A 20,660-nucleotide genomic window follows, 5' to 3' on the forward strand; every position below is an offset into this window, starting at 1 on the left:
TATAAAATGTCTTGTTTGCCAAGTTCCTATGGTTGCATAAGCAGTGATAAGATCCCATCTTTTGCCTTAAGCACCAGGCAGTAATGATATAACTGTCATCTATTCCTTCCACAAAGGGATTAGTCTACCTTGAGGTTTCCTTCACACCACTTCAGTGCTGATAAGACTTCTCTTTTGGAAATAATTTTTAAAGACCATCAACACTTTCTTTAAAAAAAAAAAAAAAAAAAAAAAAGAAAAAACCCTTTTCCCCCATTTTTGGGGGCTACAAGATCTTTTAAAGCAAAAGCTTTCCCCCACTTTTCATTCTCTAACAATAAGCTTCTGTCCCTTAGCTTTTTCTTTTGATATGGGAAAGTGAAATGCATGTTAATTTTCAGGCTATGAGGCCTTTGCCAGTATAACTCAGCATATTCTCAGCTTTATCTGAGTAGAACAGTCTGGAGAGTTTAAGCTTTTGCTAATAAAGATAATGATCTAACTTTTTATCCAAATATTTGTATGGAGCCTATCTGAATACCTGGGCACTTCCTATGAATCTCTAGTGTCTTTAATCCAAATAATTCCCATGGTACTGTTTATATTTTTACTTTTATCTCATACTACATAGACACAGAAGTGTCTGTTAAAATCCCAGCAACCCTTCAACAAATCATATTAAAGAAATTTGGGTGAGGATGATAACTGATACTTTAAGAAAAACAGCTGAGTCTTGTAAAGGCTCCCAGGTTGGTGAAGTGTCTCCACTCAGAATACAGCAGCATAATCTGGCCAACTTTATATCCTTGTTGTTTTGTTTTTTTTTTTAATCTGAAAGTTTAATGAAATCAGAGTACGTCTGGTGATTAGCAAATTGTGAAGAAAGATTATATTTTTATGAAAAACATCTATAAAAAGATAGGCTGATTATTCAAATCACTGGTTTTAAAGAGGAACAAATTAAAGCCACAATATAATGATGAGTAATGATGAGTACAAAAAGGTAATCCTCAAATGACTAAGTGTTGTTTGGTATAAATTGTCCTGCCTTTGCAACATGCTTTTAAAATTCAATCTGTAAATTACTTCATTATAATCTTTGTCAGGTATTTAGGCCACTTGTACTTGCAATCACTTAGCTAAATAAACAAGCCAGAACTTGTATTGAACACAAAACTCGTTTTAGCTTCAGTCTCTGTAAAGTCAGGGAAACTATTTTGAGGGGCACAGAGCAGGAGAAGGGGTGGATTGATGTCAGAAAACCATTTATCCATCTTAATTTTATCTAACCTAACTACCTAAGTATTTAGGAATCAAAACACAGCCCAATACAATGTAACTAGCATTAAAATTCTTGGTAGTAAAAAAAAAAAAATACTAACTTTATTTCTCATTCAAAACTCACACATTTTAATTGTACTTAGTACACTTGCTATTTGGAAACTTGTTGGAACATCTTCATAAGCCATTTTCAGAATGTAAAAAAAATAATAATAATTGGGTATAAACATTAATTTTAACACTACGAGACAGTTATTCTTCTTTACTGTTATAACAAATAGAAAGGAACGCATGGGCCCACAATACATACATGGTTCATTTTCAATTAAAAAAAAAAGAAAAAGTAATGAAACCATCTGCTTGCTATTTGCTAATGCACTGACAATACAAGAATTCCCAGTTAGCACCACGATGGGTATTAGGACAATGGCTATTAGCTTTCATTATTAAAGGTACATTTCCCAAAGACTTCAAAAAGATTTTTCTTAATGTGAGGAGTGCTAAATACGTTAGCAAATGGATACTCAAACCATTTCTGTAAGCCAGCCACAAAACCTCCCAGTGACTTCAGCAGACTTTGAATCAAGCCTTCAGATCCCAGCTATTAACCTCCCAGTGACTTCAGCAGACTTTGAATCAAGCCTTCAGATCCCAGCTATTACACATTTTCCCCATCTTTTCAATGAGCAATGATGGGTGTCTATTCTGAAAGCTAAATGTTTCTCTGTATTTTCTCTCACAAAAGATCAGAACCCTATAAGCACCATCTGGACTGCTTCTTTGTGCGTCTGTACTTTATGCAGATATGGTTGTCAAACACAGACTGCAAAAATCCTATTGTAGCAGCAGACAGTGAGTGGGATCTTTATCCAAGAATCCTTTGAAGTCAAAAGGAGCTGGATCAGGCCCTCCTTATGCTTTGCATAATAAAATCATTGAAGCTATTGTGCCAGTTTATACGTGCCATAATTGCGTAGTTATTACCTTATGTTGGTTTTCTCACATAAACTCTTACCTCCAAGGCACGCCCCCATGGCCAATGAGAAGATTAATGGTTTCACAGGCAAGTTAACATCAGGATCTTTACTCAGATTGAGAAGCACAGGAATCTGTGGTTTAAGAAGAAAAGAGAGAGGTTCAGGAGACATTATCTAACCATCAGCACAATATTATTAAAATTCATTGAAGTAAACAACTTAAACCACCAGCAAGTCTAAAGAATAACTGTTTTGCTTGTTTGTTGTTTTTTAATTATTAACTTTGCATCATATTCTTGATTTGTACTCACTTTTCACCACTGACTGTGCTAGTCCTACAAGCCAAAGAGAAGGTATTGGCAACGTTAGGCGAAGCCTGACACAGATATCGCTAGCAAAACTGAGGCCCCTCTTAAGGTTATGAGTGCTTTCCATTAGATCCTTCAAATTCAACAGGGAACTGACAGTGACTATAAATCAATTCCCCCTCCACTTCTTGAAACCTAAAGGACAGAGCTGTATCCCCTCTTGCTGGAGGCAGCTGTAAGAGATGCCCAGACCTTCACAATCAAGATGGCTGTAAATCATGTATCAGTAACTAAAAAACTCCAGAATCCTTACTATAATTAAAAATGTCCGATCTGTTAGGGAAAAAACTGAGAAAGATCAATGTGGCTGGTTTCTGAATTCATTGTTTTACTTTTTATTCTAACATTGTATTTACCAGAAAATATAAATTTAGTTCACTGGGAAATACTTGCAAGTTTTATGAATTTAATTTAACCACTTTAGCAAATAAAATAAACCCCCTGAAAAGTTTGTAGGGAGACATAATAGATTTCATTAGGCAAATAGTATACAGCCCAAAAATACAGCAGGGAGGCTTTCTGGTAGCACCAGTTCTCAGTCAGTAACACCCTTCAAAGCTAAACAACTGTCACCTTAGTTGCAAAAAACTGGTTTGAGTTCAACTGAATTGTGTAACCACTTGGTTTGCAAGAAAAATGTAATTAGTACCTGTAGAGTGAAGTTTGTTAGCAAAGGTAGAGGTGATAAGGCTAAATAACATGTACAGATGTTTATGGGACCAAAAGGGAGAGAGAAAGAATACGCAAACATGGAACAGCAAGAGATCAAGCAGGAAGGGATTTGTGGAAATAACTGTGATATGCCTTAAAATTAATCCTTTCTCAGAGTCCAGGATTTTCGGTGGTGACTAAATTTATGACTTTTAATCCTCCAGTTTGTCATTTGAATGTATTCCACAGATCCCCCTCAAGGGTTATGATCTCAGAGATGGAACAGCTCCCTCTTGAAAAATATTTTCATTTTGATGGCTGAGTGATGCTCACCTTTACTGACTGTGTGTGTTCTCTTGGTATAGAGCAATATATAGGCTTTATGAAGAATACAACAGTTTCCCCATCCCTCCTGCCAGCGGTATTAATCATGCCTCTCAAATCCTCTAACTAATTAACTAGATAAGTCAATATCTAAACAATTATTCTTAAATTCAACATTGCCTGAAGATGTCTATTTCTACTTTAAGGCCCAAAGAAGGGTCAGCATGCCCAACATCTTGTCTGTTTTTCCCATGAAACAGTCATAAAAGATTTTATTTTTCCCCACAGAATTTGTTTCTCTCAAACCATCACTGCTAGAACATATGCAAGTCAAACTGCAGTTATATTTATTTAAAAACAATGTTGTGTTTCAACATAAACCAAAATTTAAACACAAATACTGAAATCACAGGATAAGCCATTTTGCTCAATCTAAATAAAGCATTTTTTCCTACTAGATAATTTGGACCAGAGGACCAAGCCCAATTATTTAGTTCCTCATAATTATTTGCAAGCATCCTGACGTACTACAGTTAACTCACTTGTTGCAGGACACAATCCTGAACCATGCAGACTAGCAACACCTCTTAAAATTAGACTTCTCCTTGTGTGTGACCTGCCCAGTGCAGAGAAGGCAGTTAGGCAGAGGAGGTTAAAATTATAATCCTATTTCATTGCTCTTGAGGTCAGTCCTAAAGCTGTTGCCAGTCAGCTCCCAAGTGCAGAGCAAGTAATGACATTTTCACACCTCACTGTTGAGAACCATGCAGAAAGCAGAGCCCTGGAGCCCTCCAGGAGCCCCCTCCCTAATTACGGCACTGTGAAGGACAGGGGAAGCAAGAAGCAAAACAGAAATCCCAGACAGAAAGTCCATGAGATAATTCTCTGCTTGGTATTTGCAGCCACACACGCATAATAGTGCCATCAGAAAATTTGGTTCTCTGTTTAGTGAAGGAGCTCAGGATCAAGAGCTCTCAGTGTCCTCTAAGTCTCTATTGACTTAAGACACAGAAACCCTCTAAAAGAAAGTCACTGAACAAAGGTTTCAACTCACTGTGTCTTTTAAACACAAAGATAAATTGCAATGTATCAAGAGAAGGTGCAACTGTGTAATGTGCTTGAATCTCCATTTCTTTTTTTGAAAATCCATCAGGTTTGGGACCCAAAATATACAGTTGACCACATTGGTTTTATTGTTCTCTCCTTGACATCACATTGTTTTTCTTCCACTTAGAAATACTGTGAATTCTTTTTTAAAAGGTTTCATAATAATTAATCATCTATGTTAGAATTATCATCAATGATGTTATGCTCCTAAGTCCATTAACAGGCAATAGGGCTAGATCAAGAATCTCTGCTCTCATAGATGTCTGTTTTTCTGTTTCATAGATGTTTCAAAACATTGAAACAAGCCTTAGCAATACATATTTGTTTACAATTAAATTTGAATGTTTCCTTTATTTAAAGGAATTAATCTCTACTAAAGAATATTGGTTATAAGTCACAATGGAAGTTCTATGGATCTCTGACACGTGCTTGAAGTTAGATTTAATGTGTATATATCCTTTTTATTTTTAACAAGGTGTGCTGCACCATAAGTTTCAGTTTTTAATAACTTGAATAACCAGATAAAAGATGAATGCAAAACATTCAGTTAAATTTCTAGTGTTTCAGATAGAAATATTTAGTTGATCCATAATGTACAGTAATTTTTTTGCAAACATGCATTATGCTGTCCAAAAGTCACTGGTGTCTAATTCTTTTGACCTAAAAGTAGGCATAATGCAAACAGATTGTTCTATATTCCATCCCAACAACTTTCCTGGTTAAAAAAAAAAAAAAAAAGAAAGAAAAAAAAGAAATCTGATCATCAGCAAGAACTCTTGAAGAGATGTTGTAAAGTAATTAAAGCCAATGGACATTTCTTAGTGCTTGAGCATTTGTATTTTAATATATGTATTTTAAATACATAAGGATCATGCACAGTCAGTTACAAAGGAGCCTGCCTCTCTGTTTTCCCCCAAAATCACCTTTTTGTCACGTGTAATTTTCTTTCATGTGAGTATGTGTTGGGCAACATTTTTGCGCTATCAATATCTCAAACCTTAGCTCCATCTACTGTTATGATTAACATGAGTGATAAAAACAGAAATACAAAATATAAAAGGGTTAGAAGGAAAATTTTCACTGTAGTTTTCAATGTTTTTGAAAAACTGGGTTGGTTCTACATCTCTTTCTAATTCAACCTGATGCTACTTACAATAGCATCAAAAGCACTCCAAGCTAGGATACTTTGCAAACTGGGGTATAACTGGCTGTGATACATACTGTATAAATATCTTGTCATATTGATTTAACTTGTTTGGATTTAGATTTTTTCATAGTTCTATGAAGCTCTGCCCCTCAACAGAGAAAAAAGTAAAAGTTAAAGCCTATGAAGCCTCATGTTTCCTTCATTATTCCCTCTTTGGATTATGTAAACAGGACCTTTATCAATATTAGGGGAGAAATAATGTCTTAACAGGTAAATAGCTTTTATTTCTTTTATCCTTTATTTCAAGTCTCACCAGGATAAATCTCTGTTTGACCAGTTTCGTTAAAAACTGCTGATTTTGCTGGAAAGTTTGAGATTGAAGCACCCAACATTGCTGCTTGATTGGCAGGATTTAGATAGAATGAGTGATGTAGCTCTATAAAGCAAAGCCAAATCCCTCTCACCCACTCATTGTAGGGCTATCTGCCTCTAGGTATTAAAACAGAAAAATGCAATGCAACTGTAAGAAATAATGATTGTACCTGGGAAAAGGAGAGTGTCCCCAAAGACTTGATACAGAAATGAAATAGCCATTAATCTTTATTCTATATAGGGTGTTATGTGTAAAATATATATAGGATGTAAGATGATGCAAAAAGAACAATGCCAGTGTCTACACATATTGGCACATTTGTCTATATTAACTATCCTAAACAAAAGCAACCCTTGTGAAGAAAATGTTTGTTTGTACCATATACTGTTGAAGTATGTATAACATGCTACAAATATAAAAATACCAAAAATGTAATTTTTAATATTTTCAACTTTTGCAGCATTTTTATTCTTAAATCAGTACTGCAAGCTTTTAAAAATTGAATGGGATTTTATTACTGTTATAAATTATCCACCTTCCCTAAAGAATATAATCTATTAACAGTTAATAATATTAGAAATTCAGACTCAAAAAATATGATTCTCTAGGACAGTATATTTCTTATACCTCTCAGCTCTCTAACATTCTGAAAATTTAAGCCAGATGAAGCAATCAAAGAGAAAGGAAGCTAAATGTTTATGCTCAATGTTTACTTTAAATGAAGGTTTTGAAAAAAAAAGAAATCTGAGAGATTTTAGACCAGAATTATATGCACCAAATACTACTAAGCAAAATTTCGTAAAGTACTGTAGTTTCCTCATAACAATCCTTGCATTTACATTATGGTATGCAGTCCTTTTTTGTTAAAAGAAACTGGTGCTGTTTGCACATCTCAATTCTGTTGTCTACAGACAGAGGGGGTCTATTTGACACTTCTCAAGCCTTGTTCATTCCGGTCCTGTTTGTACAAAAGTGGAATGAAGAGTCTTGAACATTTTGCTTTCACGTTTACTTTGGTACATAGATTTCTTTCTTTGTAAGCAAAACGATGATCAAAGAGTTAACATTTTCACACCTTGCTGTCACAGCCTCTTTTCCAAGACTCCAAATTGCCAAAGAACAAGTTGAATCAAGACCCTTATCCTGTTCACTCATTTTTATAACAAAACCTTCTCATGGACATGGCATTCCACTGTCAAGGACATGAAGAAGGAAGACCTTTTCTGAACCTGTTAAGATCTCCTTTTGGAATACAAAGAGAAATGATGATTTAGCTTTACCAGCTGGACTCTGGATATGCAGAGAGGATACCAAAGAGGAGGAGCGCTGGTCCTGCTCTATCAGTAAGCATCTCCTCCTGGGATAGCAGGAGACTCATAAGAGAGTGAGTCTCTCAGCTGCTTCTGCTTTCCAAAGGTAACACTTTTACAAGTAATCACACATCCGCATTGTGTAATAAGAGTATCTTAGACAAGTTTATCCTATTCCTGTGCAGCACAGTAAGGTCATATTGCCCATTTTGTCTATTTGTGTAAAATGACAATGAAACAGCGATCCACATCTTTACTTTAGGGATTCAGTGCTGCTTTACACCATGGGATTTCACAGCACACATTTTGCTAAGAACTGCATGTGGTAAAGATGTCTTCTGTGAAAACTGTAGAGATTGTGCATTAATAGGAAACAATTTGTAGCTTCCCAAATTGTTGATGATTGGTCTGTCTCTGCAGACAGCTATGGCCCAGTCTTAAAACTTTTATCAAGCACTGACATGCAGGACATTGTAGAAAACTCTGGTAGGGAGAAGACAAAGAAGATCTAAAAATAAAACTGGCACTGAGAACATGAGATACATATGAAACATTCAGTACTGCAAATAAGAAGCCTCTGATAGATTTACAGGCAATAAATAGTGGGTCAAAAATCATCTTGTTTCTAAGAAAGACCTGTCGGAGACTAAGTCACCTTGCCTGTAAGGTAGTTAATGGAAATTGTTGGTTACTTTATATTGAGGAAATAGTGTTTAAACTCAGCTAAAATGGCTATACTACAGCTATATTTTTAGTTCTGGTAATAAAAGGAAAATATAAACAGATGCTTCCAGCATATAGTCAATAAAACACGTCAATAAACTAAACAGCTTGAATGCACCGTTGGTGAGTTTGCTGATGACAGCAGACTGGGAGGTGCTGTCAGGTCTCTCAAGGGACAAGAGGACTTGCAGAAGCTTCTAGATAGATTGGACTATTGGGCTACAATTAATGGGATGAAACTTAATAACTCAAAATGCTGCATTCTGGATCTAGAATGGAGTAACGCCAGGCACAAGAATAAACTGGGAGAGGGGTGGCTGGAGAGCAGCCCTGTCAAAAGGGATCTGTGGGTGCTGGTCGGCAGCAGGCTCAATGCAGGTCAGCAGTGGCCCTGGCAGCCACCAGGGCAGCCCGCACCCTGGGGTGCCCCGAACACGGCACAACCAGCCGGCCAGAAGAGGTGATGGTACCGCTGTGTTCAGCCTTGGTGCGGCCTCACCTGGAGCGCTGTGGGCGGTTCTGGGCCCCACGAGTAAAGAAGGATGTGAAGGTCCTTGAATGTGTCCAGAGGAGGGAAAGAAAGCTGGTGAAAGGGCTGGAAGGCATGTCCTGTGAGGAGTGGCTAGGGACTCTGGGCTGGTCTAGTCTGGAGAGAAGGTGGCTGAGGCTTTTTGCTCTCTACAGCTTCCTGAGGAGGGGACATGGAGAGGGAGGTGCTGAGCTCTTCTCCCTAGGATCCAGACACAGAACGCCTGGGAATGGCTCAAAGCTGTGCCAGGGGACGTTCCAAGTGGATGTTAGGAAGAATATCTTTACCAAGAGGGCGGTCAAACACAGGAACAGGCTTCCTGGAGAGGTGGTCGATGCCCCAAGCCTGTCAGTGTTTAAGAGGCATTTGGACAATGCCCTTAACGACGTGCTTAACTTTTGGTCAGCCCTGAAGTGGTCAGGCAGTTGGACTAAGTGATTGTTGTAGGTTGCTTCTAAGTGAAATACTCTATAATGCTTAAATATTTTGCTATGGTACATTTTTTAAATATTAACAAGAAATTATTCATTTTCCTATCACTTGTAGACAGCTATCACAATTGCCAGGCATGCTTATGCAATGAAGTGTGATACACTTTCTCATATGAACACCTATTAAATTAGGGAGCTGGATCTTCACTCTTCAATGCTTAATGAGAAGGGGAAAGTCCTGGGATTACATTTTATCAAGCAGGTTCCAATTCCCTCATCTTGTTTTGGGGCAGTTCATTATCTCTGCATTCAGGACAAATTATATGAAACAAGCAATTGGAAGATACTCTGCAGGCTGTTTTGTCTTTGTGCAGCTCCAATGCTTTATTTTAGTTTAACAAACAGAATTTCACCAAGACAGAAACAATAAAAGTAATCTACCTATGATGAGTTAAATGCCCTCAGAAACTCATTCCGCTGTTTCATATATTCAATTACCTTTCTACAGTATCCTCTGTACCATAAAATACTTGCTGTGTTCTGAGCTTTTTGAAGAGATTTCAGTTTAGCAACTTCTGTACATGAATTCCATACAGTACTGACATTTTTGATGGTTGGGTTATACCAGATTTACTCTTGTCTAGAGCAATGAAGAATTTGACCAACAACTGTGTTGCACTGGAAAGGTATTTTCAGAGTAAGGTGCTTCAAGTAATAAACTAATCTGATTTTTGTGATTTCAGAATTTTTTAGTAAGAGAGAACTCTTCTCCATGATGCTGATGCTGAAGGCTGCTGGAAAACATTATTTTTTTTCAAAATATTTAAACACATGAATATTTTGCACCTTAAAATACTTTCACCTTAAACTAACTGAAAATATTTAGGTTTTGTTCTTAAGACTGCAGATAATGTGTTTATGTTTTAGGATAAACAAGAATCCTAATTTGTCTACATAGATACTTAGAAATAACTGAAAATACTTAGATTTTCTCCTAGGAAATAATTTTCCTTATCTGTTTTCATTACTTCAATTCATAAAACAGTTTATATTCCTAGAATTATTAATAATGCTGGCTCAGATGTATTCATATTTTAATTACCTTTTAAAACTATTGATCTACAGCTTCCACTTTTCACATCCTGTTAAGGTAAGGATCGGTCAGTTTTAAATTTTAATGCTATCCAATCTGAAACTTAAAATGGACAAGTCAACTTTATCCAAACACAGATAAAGTGAAATTTTTAGTTGCAAAATCCATTAAAAAGGCATTCTTTTTCATTTTTATTTTTTTTCTATAGACAAAGCAAATCATTATGAATCTGATTGTCCCACTAGTACAAAGAAGCTGAAATGAAAACTTGGACAACCATCCTTCAACTTGATTTTTTTTAAGGAAACACAATATCATGGTTACAGAGCTATCTGCAAGTTTTCCTCTTTTTCTTTGCTCCAGCTGTGTGCCTTATAAGCCAAACCTCATGCTGTAGTGGAATTCCCTGTTCCTTCCATTTCTTAGGCAGGTCCTGGGTCAAAATACATATCAATTGTATTGGCTACTTCTACATATGCAAGTAACATGGTGTGATAGGACCTTGAAAGCATTGGAGATGAGTCTCTTTTTATCTATGCTGGCTTCAGCCCAGGGGGGTCAGTCACCTCATACTGGAGACCCTTACTTCTGCCCACTCTCATGCCATTTCTGAGTTACTACACCGAGTGTGTGTAGCCCACCCCACCCCTCCGCGCCAAGTCTGGACAGCACACACTGCATAGTGATGTAGGGGATGAATGAAAGACCTTTTCCAGCAACACAGAGGCAGTGCTGGGGACATCCCATGAATGAACTGATGACTGTCTTCTTGAGCCTGCCCATCCCTGAAGGAACAGAGCAGTATGATTTTCTAGATACCCTTGCCATCACAGTAGTTTTGCCCAGTCATCTGGGGGCTCACAACCAGAAATGCTTGGGCTAATGGTACTGTCTCATCTCTGGAATATGGGACAAAAATCATGGTATACTCACCTTTTAAATGCAGAAGAGACACTATTGATGTCCTTGACAGTGAGCTGCCACCAAGCTTTTCATCATCTCTGCATAGTATTTCAGGAATCCCTATCCATGTACAAGTCAAAGTGCTGTGACACTGGTTTCCCCTAACTCCTACTGGTTAGTGGCTAACTGCCTTGGGGTGAGCAAATCCTCTATTGGCAGAGGTCTGACACCATCCTCCAAACACTCTTTTCTCAGTCAGATCTATGAAACCATCCAGATTTTTTGTATCACTGGATTCAGAAAATGGGAAGAACTTGATGGGACCCACATCCCTACCCAGTGCATGGTCCATCAAGGCTATGACTACAAAAAACACAAGAGAGACTGCCCCATTGTCATGCAGACATTTGTTCACCACTGAAGGAGATTTATGGAGCCCTGAAGGGACTCAATATATCTGTCTTCCATTACTATGAGCACAGGCTCAGCTGTGAAGCTGGAACCTTTTGCCAGAAAAGGACAGTATCATTCATGGCTACATCATAGCAGGTGCCCCATACTCCTGTATCATTAGGGCATATGAAACCAAACTCATATATGGAAGCATGTCAGTATGATCCTCTGCTTCTGAGTACACAGCTGTGGTTGACCTCCAAGCTTTTGCTCCCACTGGGTAACTGCATGAATGTGTGAGTGAACTATGTGGCTGAATAAATGAATTTGCTGTATGGATGGTTATCTGTTATTAATAATTACAATTTGATTCTGTAAATACCAAGTCAATAAATAAAAGGAGATCTATACACGTTTCACTGTGTGTTTATTACACACACATACTCAGTCCCAGTAAGTGAAAAATCATTCTACAAAAGAGCTGTGTTCAATATATGCAATATTCCTCATTGGAAGTTTATAGCTTTGACATATATAGTGATAAATAGCCTTCCAAAACCAAATATTGCTTGTTTTAACAGTAGGAACCAAGCGCCAAAGAAAAAGAATTTTGAATGAAAGTTTATACAACCTTACATAAGAACCTGGGACTTAGTTCCTTAGGAATTTTCTGTAGGTTTCTAATGTAGAATGACAAAGATCAAAGTGCAAGTTCATTCACTGAGCTAGATGATGCTAGGTCTTGACTTTAGTCTGCCACATAACAATTAATATCTTAACACCTCAGCTAATGACTGCTTTTGCAGAGGTGAGAATACACCTGCATTTTTCTTTCTTCCTGCCTCCACACTCTGCCTATTTTAAAAGAAAAAAAAAATAAAAAATTGCAGCAGTCTCTTAGGTTCAGCCCAGAGCAGAATGAAAAAGATATGTATTTTACATGTCTAAAATGTTGGCAAGGATCCTTTCCTGTCCATCTGTATTTCTCTTCCTCAAAGATACAAAAGAACTGGTCTTCAGGCATCCCAAAGGATTCCTGCATTTCAGTCCCATTTCCCAAAACATACTTTTGTAAAAGAAGGTTTGTTTCAAAACCTGTAAAAGCCCCTTTGGTTGATGTGCATGCAGGTCCTTTTCAGTATTACCTCAAGCTAGTTTTCATAGACTAGCTGGATATGAGGCAAATAGTCCTCAAGTGTTTGCTGGGAGGTGACTCATCCTGAACCAATCTCTCCTTCCATGTTTATTGCACTCTGTTGTTCTTACATCAATATAATTCCACAATGAACACCATGTCAATCAAACCAATGTATTAACATATGATAGAGCAGTCACAAATCTGTCCAATCTGTCACATGCCCTGTAAGAAGTGTCTTAAACCTTGACACAGGCTAAGGGTGGACATGACCATCCAATAACAATGGAAGAAAAAAGGCACAGAAAAATTATATTTAGCTAAGAACAAGCTGTAACAATGAATCATTCCTACAGAATAATGAAGGGATTATTGCACTTTAAACAGAGAACTTGATTGAATAAACCTATCTAAGCATGCATTGATTTGTTATAATTTGCTGCTTTTCTAATATTCAAACTCAGCTGCTGATAAACATTTGTTACGCTTAACATTATTTGCTGTTTTTTAAACTAATTACATAAGTAAGGCAGCAATAAATGGTTCAGGTGTTAACAAAGCATTAGTGTAACTACACAGCATGTAGAGGGAAAACATTGATAGCAGCAGATGGATAGTGACAGTTTCCTTCAAAAAGAGAATTTTACTTTTCAGCTATGGATGTGGATGTAAGACAGAAAGTGTAAAAATGCAGCCAAACCAGTGTCTCTAGTTCCACAGCTAACTGGCTGCTAGCACCAATGGCCAGCTAGATGCCTAAACATCATGAATAAGCTTGCAATACTGATTTCATCTCAGGGGATAAACTAAACTACAACAAAGCAGAGATCAAAAAAACCCCAAATCATAATCAGCAAGCTCAGCTGCCTTGCCAGCACCAGGAGGAGGACGTGCAAGTGCTGCACAGACCCTACCATTGTAGCCGTGAAGGGGATATTGTCAATCACAGAGGAGGCCAAAGCAGACACCCAGAGCACTAAAACGATGGCCACTGCCAAGCGCTGGTCCTCAGGAACCACCTGGAATTGAGAGAGATCAAATTAGATATTTGATGAGATCAGTGTTGTTCTGTCCTCCCCTGTGGCATAATTGCACAATCTTCACAGATTTAATTTATCAGTATTTATTATTCCTTTAGGCTCTGAGATAGGAAAACATCTTAAAGAAAACAGCCTAACATTTAATAACACAATTACTGTTCTTTTTCCAAGAAAATTTGAACAAATAGAAATATAAAGACTGATATTTCTAATATTCAGATTTCATGCAAGAAATATATCGTGCAACTATGAATTTTCACCTTTCACTGTTTATGCTTTTTACATCTTTGTATTTTTGGGGTTTTTTAGACTACAGAAAAGGCTTCCCTTTTGCATTTGTGGCTATGTTTATTCTGGGTGTGGACAGATACCTACATATTAAAGATAACCCATGACAAAGTATGACACACTTTCTTGATATTGCTGATGCAGGCATGCAGTCATTAATACTAAATCAAAATGAAAGTCTTATTCATTATTCTACTGGAATAAAACTATTTTCCTTACCTGTAAATATTTTAAGCATACCTTTATTAACAAAGCTGTCTGCTCTCCTATATAGTCTATTAAGTGCAGATGAGCCAAAGCCTAAAAGAAAAAGACATGGCAGAAATTGGTAGCTGTATTTGCAGAAGTGGGTTGGTTGTACAGGAGTGACTGGTAGGCTGAGGTTTAAAATGGCATTCTTCAGTGGATATGTGTTTTCTGAATACCTGAACACAACTGTTGTCTATTAAACCAACTTCCCCCAAAACACAATATAGATAAAGTATATCATGTGTTTAAAAAGTTGGATGGAAACAGTCTTGTGCTCAGTCTCAGATGAAGAAATAGGAAAACAAAATATGTGTTTCTGTTAAACAGCTTTCTCAGACCCATAAAAACCTAACAGTACCCATCTGCTAAAATCAGACCAAACATCTTGGGTGAATGGAAGCTGGCATAGAGGCAGCAGCACCTGAAAGGCAGGAAAACTAGCTCTCCAATGCCCAAGTCAGGCACCTGAACTGAGGAGGCAAGCCCGGTAAACACTGGACCCAGGAACAGCCTGGACCAGTGCTCTGTCCTCCCTGTGAGAGCCATTCCATTTGTACAGGATACTTAGATAGCATCCCATACAGCTGTGGTTACTACCATGGATGAAAAGACATAGGAAAACTCCAGCCTAGTGGTGATGGCTCTGATCTCTCCTTGGGCAGACAGAACACAAGCTGAGCTTCACACCCCAGAAGAATGATTTCCTCAAACCACAAGGTAAAGGCATGATTTTAACTCCTGAGGGCTAGCCTTTAATTCACTTTGGTTTTGCTTTCTTCTCTTACAAGCGTCCAGAACAAAGTACTGTTTTCAGGTTGAATAAGATATATCTGTTTTGTGACTTCAATTTTTTGGGGCAGAAAATCACATCATTTTTGGCTCAGCCTGGACCAAGCTGGTTGGCATTCTTTCTTTTTTTTTTCTGCCATGACAAAGAATCATTCAGCTGTGATGCCTCACTTACTGACTCCATTCCCACACAGAGCTGCAGAAGTATAACCCACACACCTGGCAGTCAGGCAGAGCCTTTCCAAGACATCAGTGGGAAAAAAACCATTGAACTCACACACTGCCAAATTCCATGACAGAGATGGACAAAGATCCTAATAGGCACCAATGGTGTGGTGCAACACACGGTAATGTCAGAGTGACAAAGAGGCTGTCATTCAGACCAGCTATTCCTGTACCTGCAGCTCATTCAGGCATCAGCTGAATGTTAGTGGTTTGGGTATCACCACATATTAAATTTGGCCCAGAAACTATATTTCCTTTTAACAATGTATTGCACAAGAAAAGGTATATCTACATTTAATGACAAGGCAAGCAGGAAGCAAGTAATGAGACTTTTAAATACAGATACTCCTTCCATTAAAAGAATAACAACAACAAAACAAAAAAAACCCCAACATTTTTTCATTAGTTTAACTTCCTAGGAGAAAGTTTCCTAAGAAATTAATTCTTGTTGGTAATTTTAAGTTACCATTTTTGTTCTAAGCTATCTGTGTTGCTTTAGCAACTCAAAGGTTATGACAGTGACTTTTTAAATGTGTGTAAACACAATATTCTTAATGAAAGGTACATCTTTTTCTGCAACTGCTTTGTGTTCACACCTCAAAAATAAACTTTTTTAACACATAGTTGTCAGCAGTTAGAGCCCAGAGTTACACTCAGTTAACATCGATGCCTTATTACTTAATTATCTATTAACAGAACATATTACTTTTCAGTAACACTAAAAATTTGTTCTGAAATCCAGACATGGAACTACAAAAGAGATGTCTGGGAAGGAGGGAAGGGAGTGAAGGACATGCACATTGCTCCCTTGCTCCTGCAAGACAGGCAGTCTCTACGTAGCCCATCACCTTAGAGATGATGACAGTACTAATCACATAACCAACTTTAGGATGTCTCTACAATATCCAGGCCAACTGCCTGCAAGCACCTAAGTGAAAGTCATCAGTTAACACCCTGTCACCAGCCTCCCCTGGGTGTAAACTGCAGAGAGTTTCCTGGATCTTCCTGTGTCTTCTAAGAGGAATAAGTATAACTGTACTAATTGGTCTCTTCAAGCATACTAGCTCTTGTCTGACAGCTCAAAATAGAGTTTTACTGCAGAAAAAATCACGTGCAGTTTTAGATCAAAGTTGAATTTATGCACAAAAATGTGCATGAAACCCTCTTATGGACACTATGTCATTATGGCTGTTGCAAATAAACTCTGCCTAAAGGGATTAAGGTAAAAATTCAATTTTGACTGTAAGAGTGAACAAAATACTGTATCCCTGAGAGACAGAAACTTATGTCACAGAGACAGAAGAAGCAGAAAGATTTTGTAGCCTGTAACAGCCACTTGTGAATTAGGACTAAAAAACTGTAAAGACAAATTACTCAAAGAACACAACAGAAAACAAGAGAGGTCCAAAAGATTTCCAATTTTTTCACTGCAAAAGATCTACCAGACTGGACTAATGAGCATCCAAAGGCAGAACCTCCAGGAGTTCCCCTTTGGCTCTGGAATTCAAATCACATTTTCCAAAATCACTGGTAGCTGAAATCCCACACAGGCTTTTAAATGTGCCTTGTAATAGGAAAGGAAACATTTTTAGCAGTAGTAAATAGCTTCAGACTGGGAACCATCCAAGATGAAGGATCACCAAGGGTGAAGAATATGAGCTGACAACTGCTGAATGCCTAGAACATGGAAAGATTTCTTTTACTTCAATGCATATCTTTGTTTTGACTTGTTTCTTCTTGACATTGTTAACCTAAAGGAAAGAAAAAAGCCTTGGCAAGGACTGTCATCTCCTGTTAATCCAAAGGGTAATAGATTCAGATCAAAATTAGCTGTGATGATATTTAGAACATCTCTTTTATTCATTTATGGGGAAGAATTTAATGTCTCTCACTTTTTTTGTGATTATCTTTACAAGGTTTTTTGATGACCTTAAACTGCTGTTATTCTAGAGAGCCAGGAAAAATATTCTTTCATTAGCAAACTATTCACTGGTGATCCAAGAAACCATAAAAATGAAGTTCAGTGAATTACAACTCGTATCCAAAGTCTGGCAGTAAATGGCAAATAACTTCCTGTGTGTTTTACTATGTTATTGTGCAGTCACGCAGCACTCAAATCAAAACCATTCAATCCAAGCTAAAACAATAAACACATCAGGGAATGCAACTAATAAACTATTACAGCAGCAGCAGACAAAATAAACATGGGTTCAAAAGGGTTCCCTGTAAGAGCTAGAAAATGCAAGGACATATAGAACCTCGTAACATAGAGAGCTAAAAATTGCCTGTACTAATGGGTGTACAATAAATCAACATTTCCTGATGAATTTTAGATCTAGTAGTTCACAAACAAGCCTCCTAATGATAATCAGAGTTTCCATTTATCTTCTCAGAGGTTACCAGATTTTGACTTCCAGTTTGGCATTAATTAGTTAGTTGAATTATTTGCTGTTTGTATTTGCTTCAGATTTTGTCCCTTTTACTGTTGGTGATTTTTATTTTAATAGATCCCAATTTACAAATTCTTGGGATCTTTGCAATTACTGAGAGGGAGGGGGAAGAAGGAGGCTGTGTTAGCAAATTTGTTATTACAGGCTTTCCCCAGGCTGCTCACTCAGACAATTCACTAGCCATGGCAGTGCCAGCGGTCACTTGGGGCTTGTCAGTCATATTTCTACAATATTTTTACATCATTTAAACCCAACAATTAACAGCTGAAAAATATTTATCATTCTAGAAAACTAATTGACAAGTAAATGTGAGTATTCATACAAGGAATCATCAAACGTTAGGGTTAAAAATAAATCCTCTCCGGCTATACAAAAACATCAAACAGTAAATGCCATGGGACACAAACACAGCTGGACTGTTCCTAATAGTCAAGCAGACAAACACAAAGAAACTATACAGCAGGATACCCAGACATTTCAGGTACTGAAACTTTTCAAATGACAAATGAAAACTGAAATTCAGTGATATTATCCTTTCAAACCATACTCCCATGTAACCTCTTAGGCCATTTGGTAGCCAGCATGTAGCAGACAGCATTAGGAACATTTTTCAACTCTGGTTTATTCTTGTTCTTTTATTTCTCCTATCATTTTTCTAAATAACTGCAAAACAAACACATAATTACATATCAACTATCTGCACACATAGACCACTACCAAACCTGGAAACTAAAATTCCACTCATACGAAAATGGTTGTATCAGACATATTCAGCAAATGCAGCACAAGGAGCAAGAGACCAATCTTACATTGAAAAACTAAATATCAAAGAGGTCCAGCCAGCTTCCACCATTCTGCAATTTCTTTCTGTACTACCACAACTACACTTGATCTACAATATTCCAGCAAGACTGAATCTGCAGGACGCCTCTTCCCAGGAACATAATTTGTATTTGAAGTCAGTTGTAACTCTTCAGGCTTTAGAAATCAGAGAATCTTACCTCCATGAGAACAAAGAGCGCTGCAAAAAAAAGGAGGGTTGCCCACTCAACTCTGTTCAGTATCATCTCAAAATCATGGATGTCTGCTAACACTAGCAGCCAAATGGCTCCCAACATGGCAATCCAGCCTGCACGAGAAAGAGAGAACAGCACTTTACAATTCACAGTCTTGTGATGCGCCACCATCATAAAAGTTCCAGTACTGCCATTTCCAAAGATTTTTGCCACACTTTTTCTCTGACTGTAACAGGGAAAGTTCACAGATACCACAGAATTAATGGTCTCTGCCTTCAAATTAAAATTAAACAAAAAAGGCAAATAAGGCACATTTGGGTTACTCCCAGTAATCAATGGTTTGAATCACAGAGAAGCCTTTAGGTGTTTAAGAGGTAGGCTGGAGGGTCCTGCAGCTCCCAAAAGTCTGGCTGCAGCCCCAGGGCCTTAAGGACTCACCGGCTACCTGCTCTAGGAGATGAACAGAGGAAAGGAAAATCTCTTCAAAACAGAAGAGGGACTGACTTTAAACAGCAAAACAAGCTCTTTCTGGACAGGATCCCTCTATATATCCTGGTGTGGTTTAAGGCACATACTTAGGAAACTGATTGCAAGTCAAATGCACAATCAGCCAGAGAACGTAATTAGTGAATCTCCTGTCTGAGCAAGGCTCGCTTTCCCAGTTAAAATGCTTGCTGGACCTGTTTGATTCCTCTGGCATATTTATCTTAAACAACAGAATGGGATTTCAGATATGAAACAAAACAGGTTTGGGTGGGGTTTGGCTCAGAATGATGCTCCTCTTCCTACCTTCTCTATTTTTTTCCTAGGTAATAGATGATATTTTTTTCAGTACGAAAAACTAAGGTACATAATTGAAGTGTTTTTTTTAATAGCACGGAAATAAAGCCTTCCACTTTTTCAAGTTTTTTCTATGTTGTCGCTATTTCATACACCTCATCTTATTTCATATATACACAGCCAGAATGTGATGGATTCACGGATTTGCAGAAAAAGCAAGGAAGAAAGACAAATAACAATCTTTGATGGCAAACAACTTCTAAGCCACAAACCTATAATCAAATACCAACTGTGACTCAGAAAGAATAGGCCCCTGCTACAAAGTAGATAGATGAGTAAAATGAGCCCTTTCCAAAAACCTTCAACAGTTGTAAGAAAATTCAGAGACACAAGATTGATTCATAAAATTTTAGGTCATTCAACTTCCAGCTTATGCATGTGTTTTTCCACTAAGTTAAAAGAAGACAGAGATTCAGAAAAATCCAACAGTTTAAAATTAACATATATTCCATTTAAATCCTACTTAAATATAAAAGAAATAAAGACACCAATGGTTCTTACTGTTCACTAATCTGTAAACATTAACTATTTTCTCTGAAAAATCCTGTAGAGTGTCACATAAGTAACCCCTAATTGAACAACACATTTTGTTCTGTCAAGTATATTTTAGGAGCTTTCAGTGACATACTGCACTCTTTAAATGAGAATATTTCATGTTAACAGTGATCAGTAAGGAACATCTGCTGAAAATCTTGCAGCTCAGTGAGTTACTCCGGCTGGTGTGCTTTGTAAGGGGAGCTAAACCAGCCAGCTTGACACTAGCTCCAGCTTTCATGCTTTGAGTGCATTTATTTACTGCTGCGGAATTTGCGCAGCAGTGAAATCATATGTCTTGCACTGTTTGGCTCCAAAACCAAAATGCTCTCAGTAACGTCAACTCTTCAGCTGATGACCTATTTCTGTTCTTTCAAGCATCTCCAGGTGCCATCTTCTCCCCAGCTCAGCTCTACTCTTGATGTTCCTAACCTGACTTCTGTCCTTTCTGCTTTGCTGAAACCTCTTTTTCCAGCACTACAAACAACTTCTTCGTTCCCCAGCT

At 37.6% G+C, this 20,660-nt stretch overlaps 1 protein-coding gene across 1 annotated transcript in view; it reads right to left on the reverse strand.

The window, feature by feature from the left end:
- The window catches only part of OCA2 (OCA2 melanosomal transmembrane protein), a 226,847-nt gene that overhangs the window by 76,565 nt on the left and 129,622 nt on the right, over window positions 1–20,660 (reverse strand). Inside the window, exons 19-22 of the mRNA XM_080377365.1 lie at window positions 18,767–18,894; window positions 14,293–14,352; window positions 13,639–13,743; window positions 2,276–2,369 (exon numbers count right to left, since the gene is read on the reverse strand). Of these exons, the coding sequence (XP_080233491.1) occupies window positions 2,276–2,369; window positions 13,639–13,743; window positions 14,293–14,352; window positions 18,767–18,894 (387 nt within the window). The remainder of the gene's footprint in view (window positions 1–2,275; window positions 2,370–13,638; window positions 13,744–14,292; window positions 14,353–18,766; window positions 18,895–20,660) is intronic.

Source organism: Falco punctatus (genome assembly GCF_963210335.1).
Source record: "Falco punctatus genome assembly, chromosome: 2".
Classification (NCBI taxonomy): domain Eukaryota; kingdom Metazoa; phylum Chordata; class Aves; order Falconiformes; family Falconidae; genus Falco; species Falco punctatus.